The 18,047-nt window shown below is 46.3% G+C and overlaps 1 protein-coding gene across 2 annotated transcripts in view; it reads right to left on the bottom strand.

Annotated features, from left to right (window-relative positions):
- The window catches only part of JMJD1C (jumonji domain containing 1C), a 342,620-nt gene that overhangs the window by 115,008 nt on the left and 209,565 nt on the right, over nt 1-18,047 (bottom strand). For both annotated transcript variants that reach the window (XM_075348655.1, XM_075348656.1), the window contains one exon: nt 4,314-4,427. In XM_075348655.1, coding sequence (XP_075204770.1) covers nt 4,314-4,427 — 114 coding nt within the window. The remainder of the gene's footprint in view (nt 1-4,313; nt 4,428-18,047) is intronic.

Genomic DNA, 18,047 nt, shown 5'->3' with positions numbered 1-18,047 from the left:
CAGCTGACGGTGGCCACTTTGAGCATCAAAGTTAAATGAGCGCCATATGCATGACCAGCATTCAATGTTTTGGGGGGGGGGTTCATGGGTTTAATATCATAGCATTTCGGTATGCAAGGTGTCGATTCGTATTGCATTGATGATGCCCTACAACTTTGTAATTGACTTTTTTTCTCTATCTTGTTCCGTTTTCGAGATAAAAATGCTAACTTCGTTGTTGTCCACCAGGTGGCGCTATAGGTGGTTTCATTGTGTAGCGCATGGCTACTTTACTATACCTAGACACCACTTCTATGCCTATAGCTGACGCCATTCTCAAGTTAATGGTGGTGGACAGGATATGGGTGGACACACAGTATAATATAATGCTATCCTCGGGCCACGTGATGTGGACAATCTTGCATATCCAATTTCCAACTGCCCCTTTCGTTCTCCAAGAGACGACGTGCCACATAAAGAGTAAGGTATGTGCCCTCAATCAGGATCCACTGCGCCCTGGACGTAGCAGGTCCTGACCTGCGGGGCTGCGAGTCTCCGCAGGATCAGGGTGCTGCAGTCTCTCGCCATGTGCAGAGAACGCTTGAGACTCCGCAAAGAATTGACATGCTTACGGCTCAGAAAACCGCACCGCAGGTCAGTTTATGCTGCAGGCAGTACACGCACTATGGATGGGATTTCTATAAATCCCGTCCACTATGCTTGTACTGTATAACGCAGGGTTTTGGACATAGCTGAAACATGCTGCGTCAAAAATACTGTGAACCCGGATCGTGGGCATATACCCTTATAGCGGCTCTATATGGAGAATACTGGGGCGCCCGGCAGAGCCAAACGTCCTATATGGCATAGTCAGGGTGATATCTGATCATTATTGGGGGCATAAAACCCCTCATACTGCAACTAGAAACAAGCGAGGTCTGACAGATCTCCATCATGTGGACTGCAAAAGGGAAGGGAGCTGAAAAATCAGTATACAGCACCGACAACATATCCAAAAGTGAGGGACCGAGACATGACCAGTTATTGTATCCACAGCTGGGAAACAACATGCGGGGTCCGCAAGAAACATCCGGTTCCTAAACCATGGGCTCCAGTATGTAGACTACATGCCAATTATCAATTCTGAATGATCACAACTGAAAACACATTATAGAATAACATTGGAAATTACATAATCATTTCTCAAAGTTACAGTGCCACACGTACTATGCTACATGTGCCCAAACCTGTTCTTGGCCACACACCCCATCCTAGGATCGGGACACACTGCAGCTATTGATAGCAGGAACCAGAAACGCTGCCGAGACCATCACACATAATAAAGGTTTATTAAAACCCTGCCGACGTGCCAAGGGTGGAGAGCAGCTAGCGAGGAGGGAGGACTTCTGCAGGCAGAATAGGCCAGCGCTCTCACGCAAATGGGAGTTCCTCCAAATTATAACAGCCTTTAGGCGGGGAGACCTGGCATTTTTTCTTTAGGCTACTAGATTTGCTTTTTGTTTTGTTGGTAACTGTATAAACCGGTATTTCCTACATTTATGGGAATCGCATTAGTGAGGCTGACATGGAGCCAGTACCGACACACGAATCTCCATACTATAGGACACTCCCATCGTGCCACGACGGCCACAGATAAGACGGGAGTTGCAGTTTTGTGATACTTAAAGAGATTAAAAAGGGTTTTGACAAGAAGTTATTATTATTCAAAGATCTATTAAAGTCAACTTTAATATTAATTTCCACAATTGGATGCGTTTAAAAAATATTTTCCTGTGCTGAGATAATCTTATATATGTGCTCCTGCTGTGTACTGTGTAATGGCTGTGTCTGACCGTACAGGGTCTGGGGAGGAAGTAAAATATACAAATATTACAGAACAGGATCACAGCGGATTCTTTTTGTGAGATGAAACGTTTCCCTGCCTGTTTTAAAGAGATATTATTGATATTAGTCCAAGATCTATTGATTAAAATAAACTTTGTTAGTGGGAAAACCCTTTTAATGAGCTAAGACAGGAAACTTAAAGTTAAGAAATAGTGCCACCTCTGACCATGGGTTGTGCGTGTTTGCAGCCCCGCTCCATTCACTTCAAGGAGGTTGAGCTGCAATATCAAACAATCCTAGGGTCTGGAGCTGGCACTATTTTAGGACAGAAAACAACCATGGTCTTTTAATCCATTTAAAAGGGAACCTGTCACCAGTTTTTTACCCTATAAGCTGCGGCCACCACCACCAGGCTCTTATATACAGTATTCTAACATGCTGTGTATAAGAGCCCAGGCCGCTGTGTAGAACATAAACAGTTTATAATGCTCACCTAAACCGGTCAGTGCGGTGGATGTGACTCAGATGGGCGTCTTCATCCTCCGGTGCCTCCTCTTTCAGCCATCTTTGTCCTCCTTCTGAAGCCTGTGTGCATGACGCGTCTACGTCACACACTTGCCGGTCCCGCGCATGCGCACTACAATACTTTGATCTGCCCTGCTCAGGACCTGAATGCCGGCGAGTGTGTATGACAGACGCGTCATGCACCGCGGCTTCAGGACGACAGAGGCGGTGACCAGGATGGCCGAAAGAGGCAGTGCCAGCACCAAAAGGACGAAGACGCCCTTCTGAGCCACATCCATCGCAGCGACCGTTTAGGTGAGTATTATAAAGTGTTTTTATGTTGTACACAGCGGCCTGGGCTCTTATATACAGCATGTTAGAATCCTCTATACGAGAGCCCAGTGGTGGTGGCCGTAGCTTATAGGCCAAAAAACCGGTGACAGGTTCCGTTTAAAATACACAGAGAGTCAGTGTAACGACACGGGGCCTGGAGGCAATAAATGCTGTAGTAGGCTCGATGTTCTCAATATAACCATAAGAGCTGGCATGCCTACATCTGAACGCCTGCTTGGTACGTGGTAGTATGTTGCAATACGTCTTATCACAGCTATGATATGCATGTATTTGCTTTAAAAGTCCAAGGCCAGGGATAAGAATAACCTCAACTCAACGTTTTCAGATTTTCCACCGCATCATAGGACAAGATCAGCAATCGTTTTAGCCATAACCTTGTATGGAGCAACATGTGCCAGTAGGCAAGGACAGCAGCCTGCCCTCTGCTGTCAGATTGGCATCTATTACTCCATATACTGGGAGTACATACATATACATACAGTACACACCACCATTCTCCGCTATAACCAGCTAGGTCATGTTCACATCTCATTTCTGGCTATGCAAGAGGTATTCATCTGGATTATTGGCCAATATTATATTATATTCATATATATATGTGTGTGTGTATACACGCATACACATACATTGTGTGTGTGTGTGTGTGTGTGTGTGTGTGTGTGTGTGTGTGATAATATATACACATATATATATATACACACACACACGTGTGGGTGTGTATATATACTATATAATACAATATAATATTTACACACACATGGGTGTGTGTAAATATCTTAAAGATTGTATTATATATATATATATTACACACACACACACACACACACACACACACACACACACACACACACACACGTCGAGCAAAAAAAGATTTGCTGTACGCTGGTCCTGCATCCAGTTAAATACTCCATGGCGGCCGCACAAGAGCAAAGCACACTTGAATGTAAGCACCACTAGTGATTACCGCCCTCTCCACCATGACGTCACTTGTAATTGTACATTTCTACAACTATAGTCCATGGAGAAAGTATACACATGCCAGAGTAAAAAATGAGAGGTGAACAAAGCATAACCCAACAAAAATATGAAAAAATAAAAAACAACAATCATTGCCTTAAAATATCTTATATGCTCGGATTCTGGATCGTAGCATCACACTGGGCTATTTTCCAACATCCAATCTTCCAGAAAGAAATGCAAAGCGTGAATGTCCTAAAAAATAATGGCCAACAATATAATACACACAATGTAATAGGTAACGGATGGGTAGCCGCCGGTGTCAGGTCTGTAGCGGAGAAGCGCAGGTAGACGCTCTTATCCCGTCAGCTATAGTTACAGGAGGGTTTCTGGGACAAACCTAATCCCTCTACTAATCGTATCCATCTGTCACAGGGTGATAAATTACTAGTTCCTTTACGTAACTCATCCCCTAGAAAGCAGAAAGCCAAAAACAGCCGCTAGACTATAAATCATAGGGCTACGTGTTTATTCTCTTAATTTTCACTTTAATATCTGCACCACAAACAAGATTTCCACCCGAGGGGCCAGACAGCAAATACATCTCACAATACATCACCCTCTTAGGACGTGGCACCGCCTGGAGACCGCATGTTATTCTCTCCCAGCCTCACCTGATAGGGCTGAAAGGCACCATCTTCCGTTGCAAACTCCAGATGTCTCTCCACTAAAAACTCTATTGCGGTTATGGACTTGTACGCGCCGTTCCCAACCAGGGGCTTGAAAGCCTAAAACAGAAAGAAATGAGAATCATTAAGACATAAATCACCCTAATCTCAAACGTCATCAGCACATAAAATAGATATAAATGCATTAGAACAATATCTGGATAAAAGGGGGCTTCAGCCTTCACTGCAAAGCTCAAAACGGCCGACAGGTGGTGGTCCTATCTCACCACTCTTCCCACTAAATCAACCCAGTAGCCACACTTGAACATGGCTTTTGTACACTGAAGTCGATGGAAGTCATGGTACATGCAGATAAGGAGAGGCCACATCTACAGGAGGAAAGACCCGCAACTATTAAGCATCCCCAAAATGACGCAAACTGTTTTACCATATTCTAGGTCACTGGGACCAGTTCATGACAGCATGGATACATCATAAGCCAGATTGGCCGCAGAGTGACATGTCCACTGTGGTCTCCAAAACTGCTTTAAAAGGGCTATACTCGTTACCAGTCTTCAGCAGGGCACCACGGCACTACTTTCTGGCTTACTATTTGCCGGCAGGGCGTGCGGCCGACCCGAACTGCCCAATACTGAAACATAGGCAGGTTTATCTCTTCAGCATTGGAGGACTGCAGGGGCACGGAGACTGGAGGGATCTGGCTTCAGAGCAGCCCTTACAAGCTCTATAGCAAAGAGCCGACTAGACGGGCCGCCTCATAGGCTGCAGGTAACTATTATATAGGAATAAAAACCACAACACAACCAATGTCAGCTTGTGCAAAACGTGGAGCTGTTGAGGATGAGGATTACCAGAACAGCATCATTTTCTTTAGGAAATTAAAAAAGCATAATACAATAAGCTCGTTATTTAGAGGAACCAGAGAGCACAAATGGATATAACAATACCTCATCAATGCCACGTGCCACTACTGCTCACATGCCGACAATAGAGAGGACTTTTAATAAAAAAATAAAAAATAAATTGCTTGTTTTTAGAAGCATTCTGGAATTCTAACCATTTAACATGATGAGACAATTCCTTTAATTTTCACAGAACTTTGTAGAATGGAAAATTAGCAGTGTTTTACAGTCAGATATAATAGGACAGCAAGCATCAAGAAAAAGGTTAGGGCAGACCCGGGCAAAGTGCAGCGCATGGGCCACATCCGGCCAAAGGGTTAGTTGCCCACAGGCCACACCATGCTATCCCCACCCTGACATCGCTATCAACAGAGCGCCAGTAAAACAGGTGCGAGATGAATGTCGGTATAATATACCGTACATATTTAGGGAACCACATACAGTATGAGCCCCCACATGGCCCACTATAGTCAGTGTGAGCCCGCACACGGCCTTCCTATAATATTATAAATTAAATATACATACATATGTTATATAGCAGGCTGTGTGAGAGCTCCCACTGAATATTGGGGGCTTATGCTGTATAAAAGGTAGGCTACTTGAGGGCTCATACTGTATATAGTTGGCTTTTGGGGGCTCACACTAAATAAGGGGCTATATGTTCCTCTGACTGTATATGGCCTCTTAAACACGAATGTTTTGCACAGTCCGAAGTGAAGGTGCGTATGTGTGTGCATGTTCCTGTGCTATTCGTGTGATATCTGAATAGTACACAGACAGCATGAGCTGGTATACTTATCTGTCCCCGATTCGATCTGCAGCGCTGCTGTTACTTCCGGGTCCGCGCTGAGTGCAGTGAATATGCAATAAGCATAATGAACGGGACCTGGAAGCAACAGCAGAGGCAGAGAGAGCAGTGCGGGAGACAGGCACGTATAAAGTTCTTTATATTATTTGACCTCTGTTTTCTCTGGTATGTGTCACATAGATCACATCAGTGTGCGGTCCGTGTGACACCCTGTGCTGCTGGCAGAAAACTGACATGTCACTGCATGGAGCACACGGTATATGGGAAAACATGGATGTGTGACTAAGCCCACTGATTTTAATGGGTCTCACATGTGTCCGTGTCTCCGGTATGTGTGAAAATGGACGTCACACGTACCAGAGACATTGATGTATGAGGGAGGCCCAAAGGGTACTGTGTAGAGGGCTCATACTGGGCATCAAGAGAGAATATGTGGGGGCTCATAATGCATATAGGGGGACTGTGTGGCCTCATACTGCATCTAGAGAGAATATGTGGGGGCTCAAACTGCATCTAGAGAATATATGGAGGCTCATACTGCATCTAGAGAGAATATGTGGGGGTTCACACTGCATCTAGAGATATGTGGGGGCTCACACTGCATCTAGAGAGAATATGTAGGGGCTCATACGGCATTTAGAGAGAATATGTGGGGGCTCAAAATGCATACAGGGGGACTGTGGGGGCTCATACGGCATCTAGAGAGAATATGTGGGGGGCTCATACGGCATCTAGAGAATATGTAGGGGCTCATACGGCATCTAGAGAATATGTAGGGGCTCATACGGCATCTAGAGAATATGTAGGGGCTCATACGGCATCTAGAGAATATGTAGGGGCTCATACGGCATTTAGAGAGAATATGTGGGGGCTCATAATGCATATAGGGGGGACTGTGGGGGCTCATACTGCATCTAGAGAGAATATGTGGGGGCTCATACTGCATCTAGAGAGAATATGTGGGGGCTCATACTGCATCTAGAGAGAATATGTGGGGGCTCATACGGCATCTAGAGAATATGTGGGGGCTCATACGGCATCTAGAGAATATGTGGGGGCTCATACTGCATCTAGAGAGAATATGTGGGGCTCATACTGCATCTAGAGAATATGTGGGGGCTCATAATGCATATAGGGGGACTGTGTGGCCTCATACTGCATCTAGAGAGAATATGTGGGGGCTCAAACTGCATCTAGAGAATATATGGAGGCTCATACTGCATCTAGAGAGAATATGTGGGGGTTCACACTGCATCTAGAGATATGTGGGGGCTCACACTGCATCTAGAGAGAATATGTAGGGGCTCATACGGCATTTAGAGAGAATATGTGGGGGCTCAAAATGCATACAGGGGGACTGTGGGGGCTCATACGGCATCTAGAGAGAATATGTGGGGGGCTCATACGGCATCTAGAGAATATGTAGGGGCTCATACGGCATCTAGAGAATATGTAGGGGCTCATACGGCATTTAGAGAGAATATGTGGGGGCTCATAATGCATATAGGGGGGACTGTGGGGGCTCATACTGCATCTAGAGAGAATATGTGGGGGCTCATACTGCATCTAGAGAGAATATGTGGGGGCTCATACTGCATCTAGAGAATATGTGGGGGCTCATACGGCATCTAGAGAATATGTGGGGGCTCATACGGCATCTAGAGAATATGTGGGGGCTCATACTGCATCTAGAGAGAATATGTGGGGGCTCATACTGCATCTAGAGAATATGTGGGGGCTCATACTGCATCTAGAGAATATGTGGGGGCTCATACTGTATATAGGGGGACTGTGTGGGCTCACTGTACATGGAGGGGGGTTGGCATACTTAACACTGCTCAATATTAAGTGACACAACATATTATAATTTTTGTATTAATATTGTATTGAATAGAATTAATTTCAGCCTATTGCTCGGCCTCCCTGACAGTCACATCTCATGTGATCCGTCAGGAAATTAATTACCCACCCCTGAGTTAGGATGTAGTGGGGGACACTGTAGAGGGGGCTCCTCCGTGGTTTCCATCCCTGGCAATGCATAGAAATACAGCAGTATACTGGTGGATTTCTCAGTCACTGGTTTAAAAACCGAAGAAGAAATACAATGACGCAGGCTGAACGCCATCTATACAAGGAGTTAATCTACACGTCAGGGGGATTTTATCCTCTACTGGAGCAGTCTGGGCTGGGGAACACATGGTGTGGGTGCAGGATCTGATCCTCCCGGGAAGGAGGCGAGGTCAGATTTTTATCCTATGATCTCAGTGGGTCTCTGGCTGAAACAGACACCTCCGTGTGTTCAGCTCCAGAGCGTAATGCCAAGGATCAGATAGCCGGCCTCAACTCCATTAGTGAAAGGCAAGAGCCAGCGTCAAAACCACAATAGTGATTTGCCTCCAGGGAGAAAGTTCACCATCTCAGAAATCCTCAAAGCACAGAAAACGCTGGCAACCCCATCCACAGCCAGCTCTATTCAATTAAACGTTTGGGGTTTTTTTTATTTGGAAGATTAGAAGTCATGGATATTATTTCTCCACCGTCTCCTCGATGACACACTTCTTGGACAGAAGACAATGGAAATGAACGCAGATGCATCACCATTATTCAAGCAGAAATATTATTTGTATTGCAGAGAACAGGAAATTCTGTGGTTTCCAGATCCCAGGATATAAAGGGTGCGCCCTCGGGCTGTCAGCCGTCCAGGCAGCTAATGAGCCTTCATCTTTCTAAACCACAGCAGAAAAGCATTGGATGGTGCAGAAAATGTATCCGAAGCAATGGCTACAAGTCACACCACACATGTAAATAACAGTCATACGGCTTTATGTCTGAAGGGCTCGAGCTTAAGTCTTCAAAGAGCATGTGCTAGCCATGTGATGTATACGAGAGGTCTCTCCAAACCCAAGCCTACCCCTCTCGCAGCCCATGACTACTTCTTATAGCTCATTTTCCCTGGTGTGCCAACAAAAGGCGAATAGTTGTCGTCAACTCTGATCCAGGCACAGGTCCTCCTCCACCTTCGAGGTTGGTTTTGCAGTGGAGGGCAAACCTTCAAATGAATATAACAGGGGATTGCCAGATGAAAGACTGCCCTCACCCCTGTGGATTTCCACACACAATCACTTGGGTTGATTGGCCATAGCTGTCTGAGAATGCCTGAACCGGTGGGTGATAGCCACACTGGACATGGTCACCTCGGAGAAGCGCTTTCTCTGAATGCATACACGCGTGGGAGGGAAGTTATGGTAGGAAACTGGCTCCCAATGAAGAGAACACCTCGCCCCCTCTGCATCCTTTCTGACTGGCATCAAAGGCTTCTCCTCCGGGAAACCAGTGCCTCGCTCTATACCAACAGGGGCCAAGAACCCCCAAAACATCTGACCGCGGATGAGCGTGTCTTCCTTTTGGAGGAGCCTCTGATATCTTACCCTTAAGCCCCCGCCACATATAGCAAGATCGCTGAAACGTCACAGGTTTTGCGACGTATCGGCGACCTCGCCAACGATATCGATTAGGACCATTTTTTGCTCGTTGGTCTCCCACTACGTAGCACGCATCGGCAAGTTTGATGGCGGGAGATCAACGGGCACCGGTTCTCAGTGTGCAGGGAGCCGTCGTTACACGGGTCGCTGGTGGCCGATCGCTATGGAGATCTGCCTGATTGACAGCTCAACAGCGACCATGTAGCGACATTCCAGCGATCCCTGCCTGGTGTGATCGCTGGTATGTCACTATGTGTAACGGGACCCTTAGAATAGCCATGAAGATTTAATTGGATTGATCCCCAATAATCGACTAAAATCTAGTTAGCCAATATATCCATCCTTTTTCCTAGCCCATTAGTAAGGAGCATCGATACACGCAAGGATAAACCAGATGCGGTTGCGTACAGGAACCCCCATTCTAATCACTATGATCATGGTGATCAGGCCCCCCCAAAGATTAAGATGGTCAATATCAATTTTAGGTCCTAAAAAAAAAAAAAAAATTAAAGAGGTTTTCTTAGCATCACAAATGGTTAATCTTGGAAAGCGCTTGTAGAATAAAGCGATTAATTTACTTGGTATTAAAAATCCTCAGCTTTAAAACAAGTTTGCCATTCGATGCCTAGGTTACCGGCGAGCGCTCAAGTCCATCAGCGTCAGCAGTTTCCTAGGAAATGAGAGCAGCGCTTACAAGCTCTATACTACAGCGGTTGCAAGAGCAGCTTTTTAGCTGGCAGATTGCTGGATAAGACCACAATCCATGCCCTCCATAGCTGCCTCAGTTTGCTCTGTGCCCTCTCTGATGTTGCAACCATGCCACCGCCCAAATACTTAATCATGAAGAACACACCACACATCCTAACAAGAAGGAAGCCTGGAGGCAGAGGAGGCATGCGCTGATGGAAATTAATCTTAAGAAAACCCCTTTAAAATAAGGATCACTTTCAAAATGTCAATTAACGTAGAGGTTTTCTTTGTTACATGCCAGTCTGGACAAATCAACCCACTACACAACCCCATGCCGGCCGTACCCCGCTTATCACCACTAACTGGTCCTGTAGGAGGGTTCAGTAAAGCCCAGCGTCTTCCTTATACCCTTAGGAACACGCACAACATTTTATAGATGTAAATCTTGGCCTCAGTGAGCGGCAGATGAATTATTTTACATCTTTCTAGTTATGCAGAGAGGAACTGTGAACCCAGAGGGGAACACGCAGTATTTTTTGGCTTGCAGGACAGGAGATTTTTTTCTGTTCTCTTTTTCTGCCAGATGTAACACAGGAGTGTAATATCTGTAATCTGAATCCTATGTGCTTTTCCGTATATTGTCTTTCAGTCAAGCTGTGCCGTCTGAGATAACAAAAATCTAGGCTAACTTCTTAATGATTAACCAGGTCCTGTGATACCGTTCAGGTCAACCGGCCGCTGACAACAGCGGATACGAACACTCAGAACATGGGGCATGTGCGGGGAATAATCGCAGCTCTCTGCTAAGTATTCCCGGAGCTTCACACCTTATGGACAGGTCTATGTACTGACACCCCTTCCCGTCCCCGCAGATAAAACCAAGATTCACATTATGATCTCTGTGCCGGCCGGCACCGTACGTCACCGCTATTCTGCTCTCCACACCATGTTGCAACTCCCATTTTTTTTCCTCTTCTCAATGAGCAGCTCAAAAACAGTGTATTTGTTTAGCCTCAGAAGAAAATGAGTCCCAGGAAAAGGGCCAAGGCCCAAGTGATAAGGAGCTTGTATGGAAACTGTACTAACACACTGACATGAAAACAGAGGAGATAAGAGCCATGTCTAAGGACAAATGACATAAGGTCTACTAATATGGAGGTGGTTTATCCTAGTACTTAAAGGTCCATTTACACAGAACACTCGGCGGCACAATACAGTCGCCGATCGGTATACAGTTACAGATCGGTGGTTGTTTGTCTGCCTGTGTAAAGTAAACGATGTGCACAGCCATCTGGAATAGATCACCCAGTGCACACAGGCCGCCATAGTGCTCGGCAGCACGAGTCCCGTATACAACGGATGATGTAGCGACGAGAACGATCTTTTATGCTGCATAAAAGATTATTGCATCCGATAAACCAGCAAAATGCTTCACTATAGGGTGATCAGCAGCCGGTTTACATTGTCGTGAAAGGAGCGCTCCTATGTAAACTCACATTTGTCTGGTCATACACGTTCCAGAGCTATATAGGGGTTCGGCCGGCAGCCATCCCTCCCAAGACCCCATACTTTCAGTGGCCTGTGAATGTGTTCTGCAGAGCAAGAAGCAAGTCATTCCCTGATATCTTTGGCAGCAACTTCTCTACCCTGAAAAAATGGAAATTAGCTCACTCCAAAAAGGGGAAGAAAAAACAGGTTAGCATCACAATCCAGAGGGTAGGTACTCAATCCAAAAGATGAGAGCATCTAGTGCTAATAAGACTCCAAACAAAAACAGGACCCAACAAAAACCATCCATCTACTACTGCAGCCCAAAAACTGCAGAGACTGGAAGGATTGGGCAAGTGGAAATCTTGTGGTCCAGCCACAAGAAGCGTATGAACCCATGAAGAGGCAAACCAAGATTAAAACGCAGCAGCGAGCTACAACCCGATACAAGACTCGTCCATAGTAGAGATGAGCGGACACGTGGAAGCGCAGTTTGGCGGCTTCAGACGGACTTTAGCTAAAAGTTTAGTTCTGGACCAAGACTTGACCGGGGTCCCAATGGAAGTCACTAATTGAGCAGTTCGGGTCTCCGCACACGCGGCCAGCATTTCCAGGGGAGGGTGGCACTGCAAGCGGCTCGCACTGGGCTGAGCACTGAGTGTACCCGAGCACAGCAATGCTCACGCGAGTGGTTTGCATAAGTATAGCACCCGAATGCTGTTTTTTGTTGTTTTTTTTTTTAAAAGTGTGTTGGCCCATCTCTAGTCCCTGGTGAATAAAGTAGGTCACCACAATTTGCCTCATGGGCCAAATGGGTATAGAAAGTGGTAAATCTGATTAGGTAAATTGCAGCCACCACCTTTGTATGGGGCATTGCTCCCCAGATGCAGAAGGGACTGACATTTTTTACTTTGCAAAGTCAAAGGATCGGACATTGTAATCGGTTTCTAGAGGGGTCTGAGGGCAGCTTCTATCTCTGTCACCACTACGGGGAATACCTGATGACCAAACTAATATCTGGCCATAATCCCAAATATATGAGGACCTTTAATTTAGGAAGCCAAAGTCTTACTGCCTCAAATATTACATTGTCAAAAATCCAAGAAATACTCAGTGAAAATCCGTACAATGGACAAAATCCGCCAGCACCTACAGGCAATATCTAACGCACCCCATAACCCCTGTATTAGTTGAACGTTGATGAAGCCTGAAGATCAGCACTTCCGATATCAGTAAATGTGGCTTCCTGTCGATCGTCTGATAGACACTAACCTACACATCAGCAAAACAAATAACCCATAGCATTAAGTAATCGTTTCCTAACGTTGTGGCTTTCAGAAAAACATTATTATCCACATAGCAGACACTCAAAGAAAAGGAAATGTAGGTTGGGGCACCTTGACGGCAAAATCTCTTTAACTGGGACTGGATAAGATGCATCCAAAATACTTAAAAAAAAAAAATAAATAAATAAATAAAACAGCAATCCGTGTCCTTAACCAGATCCTCGGCAGGGGAACAGAACAGCCAGCAGCACATTCCACCGTGAATGATTAATCACGGGTCAATGAGTCCTCTCTGAAGATAATTTCAAGAGGCAGCGCCTTGCCAGCTCCAGTTGTCAGGACTGTCCTCATCCTGTCAAAGGTCAAACAGCTATCTGCATTGTCTGAGCGCAGACTGAAGGTTATGTAGGAAGGATAGATGTACAGATGGATCAGACACTTACCAGCAGTGAAAACAAAAATCATGTCATTGCAGCTAGGCCGGGCATAAAGCAAAGCACCAAAACAGAAGAAAATGGCCCCCAGAGAGAAGCAAATCGGCATCTACTCATCTCACTGCAGGGTCTCTGGAATAAGACACCATTATGTAGGGGATCCTTCACATTCACTACAACTACACAGTAAAGGTAGATAAAACCTAGAAGAATTCCAATCCTCTCAGGTATGTAAGCTTTTCTTCCAGGAAAATTGAGCCCATACATATGTAATACCGTGTTTCACCGAAAATAAGACCTGCCATTATTTTACAGCATTTTTGAAGTGTGCGTGAAATAAAAGCCCTACTCCAAAAGCAAGCCCTAGTTACAGTCAGGGACGGTGTTAGGAGGGAGTAAAACTGGGCAATTTATCAGGGCCCCACACTCTAAGGGACCCAAGCAGATGTATTCAGAGGATCACATTGTTTAAGGACCTTCCATGCATTCACAGTCATGTGACCAAAGGTCTCAATTGCAGGGATCAGGCTGGTATGCAGGACTGGCATTAAGTGGATGGGAGAGCAAACCGGGAAATTTCACAGGACCCATTCTCCTAGGGCCCGAGGGTTTATATAATGATGACAACACTGCAACAGGACCTTATACATCACATGATGTAACCAAAGGTCAATGCAGTAATCTAAAGTCCCTGTCACACACAGAGATAAATCTTTGGCAGATCTGTGGATGCAGTGAAATCATGGACATATTGTTCCATTTGTACACAACCACAAACCTGGCACAGGGCCTTAAGGCTGAAGAGGAGAATGCTGGGGTGTGTGTAGATATAGATGTGTGTGTGTGTGTGTGTGTAGATATAGATGTGTGTGTGTGTTATATATATATATATTATATATATATATATATATATATATATATATATATATATATATATATATATATATATATATATATATATATATATATTTGCCTTATCCTGTCTGTCTGTCTGTCTGTCTGTCTGTCTGTCTGTCTGTCTGTCTGTCTGTCTGTCTGTCTGTCTGTCTGTCTGTCTGTCTGTCTGTCTGTCTGTCTGTCTGTCTGTCTCCCTCCCTCCAAAATTGTGTCCTTACTGTGACACAAAGCTGATTGGCCGCTGGGCTCACCATGGCCCCGTCCCCCCGCACGGATTGGCCGCTCGCCTCACCTCGGCTCCTCCCCCCCACGGATTGGTCGCTCGCCTCGGCCTGGCCCCGCCCTCCGCATGGATTGGCCACTCGCCCCGGCCCTCCGCATGCATCGCCACACATAACCTTGCGATGCTGGGATCTTGACGGAGCCGGTGAACGCTGGTAACCATTATACACATCGGGTAACTAAGGTCCCTTAGTTACCCGATGTGTATCATAGTTACCAGTGTACACCGGCTCCGTCACGATCCCAGCAGCGCCAGACATAACCTTGCGATGCTGGGATCGTGACGGAGCCGGTGAACGCTGGTAACCATTATACACATCGGGTAACTAAGGTCCCTTAGTTACCCGATGTGTATCATAGTTACCAGCGTACACCGGCTCCCGGTACACATGTGCAGGGAGCCGGCATTATACTCCTCTCCCCCCAGGACTACTCCTTCTATTATAGTCCTCCTATTATACTCCTCTCTGAGTATAATAGGAGAACTATTATAGCATGGGGGATGGAGCACGATGGGGTGCGCAGCATGGGGGATGTCGCACGATGGGGGGTGCGCAGCATGGGGGATGGAGCACGATGGGGGATGGAGCACGATGGGGGATGGAGCACGATGGGGGATGGAGCACGATGGGGGATGGAGCACGATGGGGGATGGAGCACGATGGGGGATGGAGCACGATGGGGGATGGAGCACGATGGGGGATGGAGCACGATGGGGGATGGAGCACGATGGGGGATGGAGCACGATGGGGGGTGCGCAGCATCGGGGATGGAGCACGATGTGGGGTGGGCAGCATCGGGGATGGAGCACGATGGGGGGTGGGCAGCATGGGGGATGGAGCACGATGGGGGGTGGGCAGCATGGGGGATGGAGCACGATGGGAGGTGCACACCTCCCCCCAACACACACACACACACACACACACACAGGGAACCACAAACACCGCCATACACAGACACACAGACAACGCCGCACACACAAACACCCAACACACAAACACCGCGGCATACATAAATATACGCACATACCGCACAACACACACATTTCACAAAACATACCTTCCCCCAAAACACACCACACCCACACAAACCGCGCAACACACACACACACACACACACACACACACACACACACACACACACAACGCTACAGACACAGCGCTCCACAAACAACGCAACACACATACAACACCGCTCTCACCCCCCGCCACACCCAGAACATGTACAGCCCCTACACAAACACTTGGTAACTACACACAACAACATCTATCTATATAAATAACAAAAATCATACATGAACTACACAATACGTAAATTCTAGAATACCCGATGCGTAGAATCGGGCCACCTTCTAGTGTATATATATATATATGCATGTATGTATGTATGTATGTATGCATGCATGTATGTATGGATGTATGTAAATAAAATAGATAGGACATGTGTTACAAACAGGGTTTGGAGAGTTATCTTGATGTACCAGAATGTAATATGTCTATATTTGAAGAAACGTTGATTATTTTTTTTTTTTTTGTTTGTTTAAGAATAATAGTGCATTGCTGTTCTGGGCGGAAAAAAAAAAGTAAGGAATCCCCTGAAAATAAGCCCTAGTCCATTTTTCAGAGCAAAAAATTTAAGACCCTGTTCTAGTTTTGGGGAAACATAGTAGCAGTCCATAAGGTGTTAAGCCTATTCTGGTGTGTAGGTTGGGCCCAAATCTAGGGCAAAAGCTGCAGTATCCCCTCATCTCTCCCTCGTTATGCATTTTGCTGATGTCTGAATGGAGCCTAGAACGAGAATTTGTACATATCCCGCCATTAGCTGCTGGCGTCTCAATAAGCCTCTGGTCAGACTGGGTTCTCGTTTATTGTACATGCAATAAAATACAAAAGGCTCCAAAGCAAGATGAAAACTTCTTCACAAACTCGGAAAGGCAGAGTTAGAGCATCCTCTACTAACTTCTCCTGCCATTTTACAGAGCGACTGATCGAGGTAGGGGGGGGGGGGCATGCCACCAATGGAAGAGTTGCTCTGATATGGATACTTTTTTCCCCACTCGCAGTTGGGTAGAGCTGGAGATCTGATAGCTGAGCACTAGGGCACGGTCAGATCACCTGCATCATGACCATCAATGTCCGCTCAGCCCCCGTCCTCCTTGTATTGTCCTACAGAACTACTTTCACAAATCAGCCGGGACCATTACGTCACCAGAAAGTCACCGGCCAAGATTTCTGGTGGCTGGCCAAGCTTTAGGCACATCGCTCAATCTGAAGCCTCCTCGCGCTGGCCTGCTGAGTGGAGAAGATTATGTGATAGCACATTATTCAGCATTTTTCCTCCATTACCTATGCGTAAACTCCGCACTTGGAGGATCTGCCTGGAAAGAAAGTCCTAATGGAACAGTTTACAGCACTGGGAAGTGGACTGACGACGTTATAAGAAAAATAGCTCCAATTATCACCAACTAAACCACTTACACAGGCAGGTAGAAGAGCTTGTATTGGCATATCAAGGGCAGTAAATGGGCAACGTACTGGAATGGATACCATTGTGCAATGCACTTCATCATTTTCTCTTCCCGACTGATGTTCACAATGCAAATCTGACTTCCTTTCACGTGCCTGCGAGTCCACCCTCCGGTGTACGGTCACAGGGTGCACACAATCTGCTACATCACTAGTAGATGGTAATGCATTGTGCACAATATGGCAGCATGGTGCCTCCTACTCTCAGGGATCGGGTACAACATCCACACCAGATCCACACTGCCCACAAGCTAAAGCCGGGAGCCCACAATGGTCATGTCCAAGGTCACTGCTAGCCAAAATGAGACGGTATTCAATGGCTGAGCCATACAATATGGAGCTTAATTGACTAGTTAGCCAATTAGATTATTTGCAAGTCAAGAATATTCCAGAAAACTAGGAGTCAAATAAGGAATCTGATTGGACGCCTAACCTTCCCTCCTGAAGGCTTTCCAGTTTTGGGACACTCATGTATGATAGAGGCAATTCCGCCCCCAATATGAGTTCCATTATGTTACAAAAATGTCCAATTGCCCCATACAGATTTAACAATGGGCATCTGTACAGACGGCAGGCTGTGCGGCGGCCTCTGTGCGGCGGCCTCTGTGCGGCGGCCTCTGTGCGGCGGCCTCTGTGCGGCGGCCTCTGTGCGGCGGCCTCTGTGCGGCGGCCTCTGTGCGGCGGCCTCTGTGCGGCGGCCTCTGTGCGGCGCGTCCGCTCTCAGGATAGAGGCACATTATGATAATGGTGGAGTGCGCCTCACTCTTTAAGATCTACATCCGGATTATGGCCATCACTTGTCTTATGGTGAATCAGTGTCTATTGCTACACTGTGGCAAGACCTGATAGGATGTACATGTGTTCTCTTACCCATATAGCACTGACATGTTCCGCAGCGTCGTACACAACCCACTAATGCACGTCC

Source organism: Anomaloglossus baeobatrachus, chromosome 5 (assembly GCF_048569485.1).
Source record: "Anomaloglossus baeobatrachus isolate aAnoBae1 chromosome 5, aAnoBae1.hap1, whole genome shotgun sequence".
Taxonomy (NCBI): domain Eukaryota; kingdom Metazoa; phylum Chordata; class Amphibia; order Anura; family Aromobatidae; genus Anomaloglossus; species Anomaloglossus baeobatrachus.
Note: the sequence above shows the minus strand (reverse complement) of the source record. Positions and strands in the feature narration are given on the sequence as shown.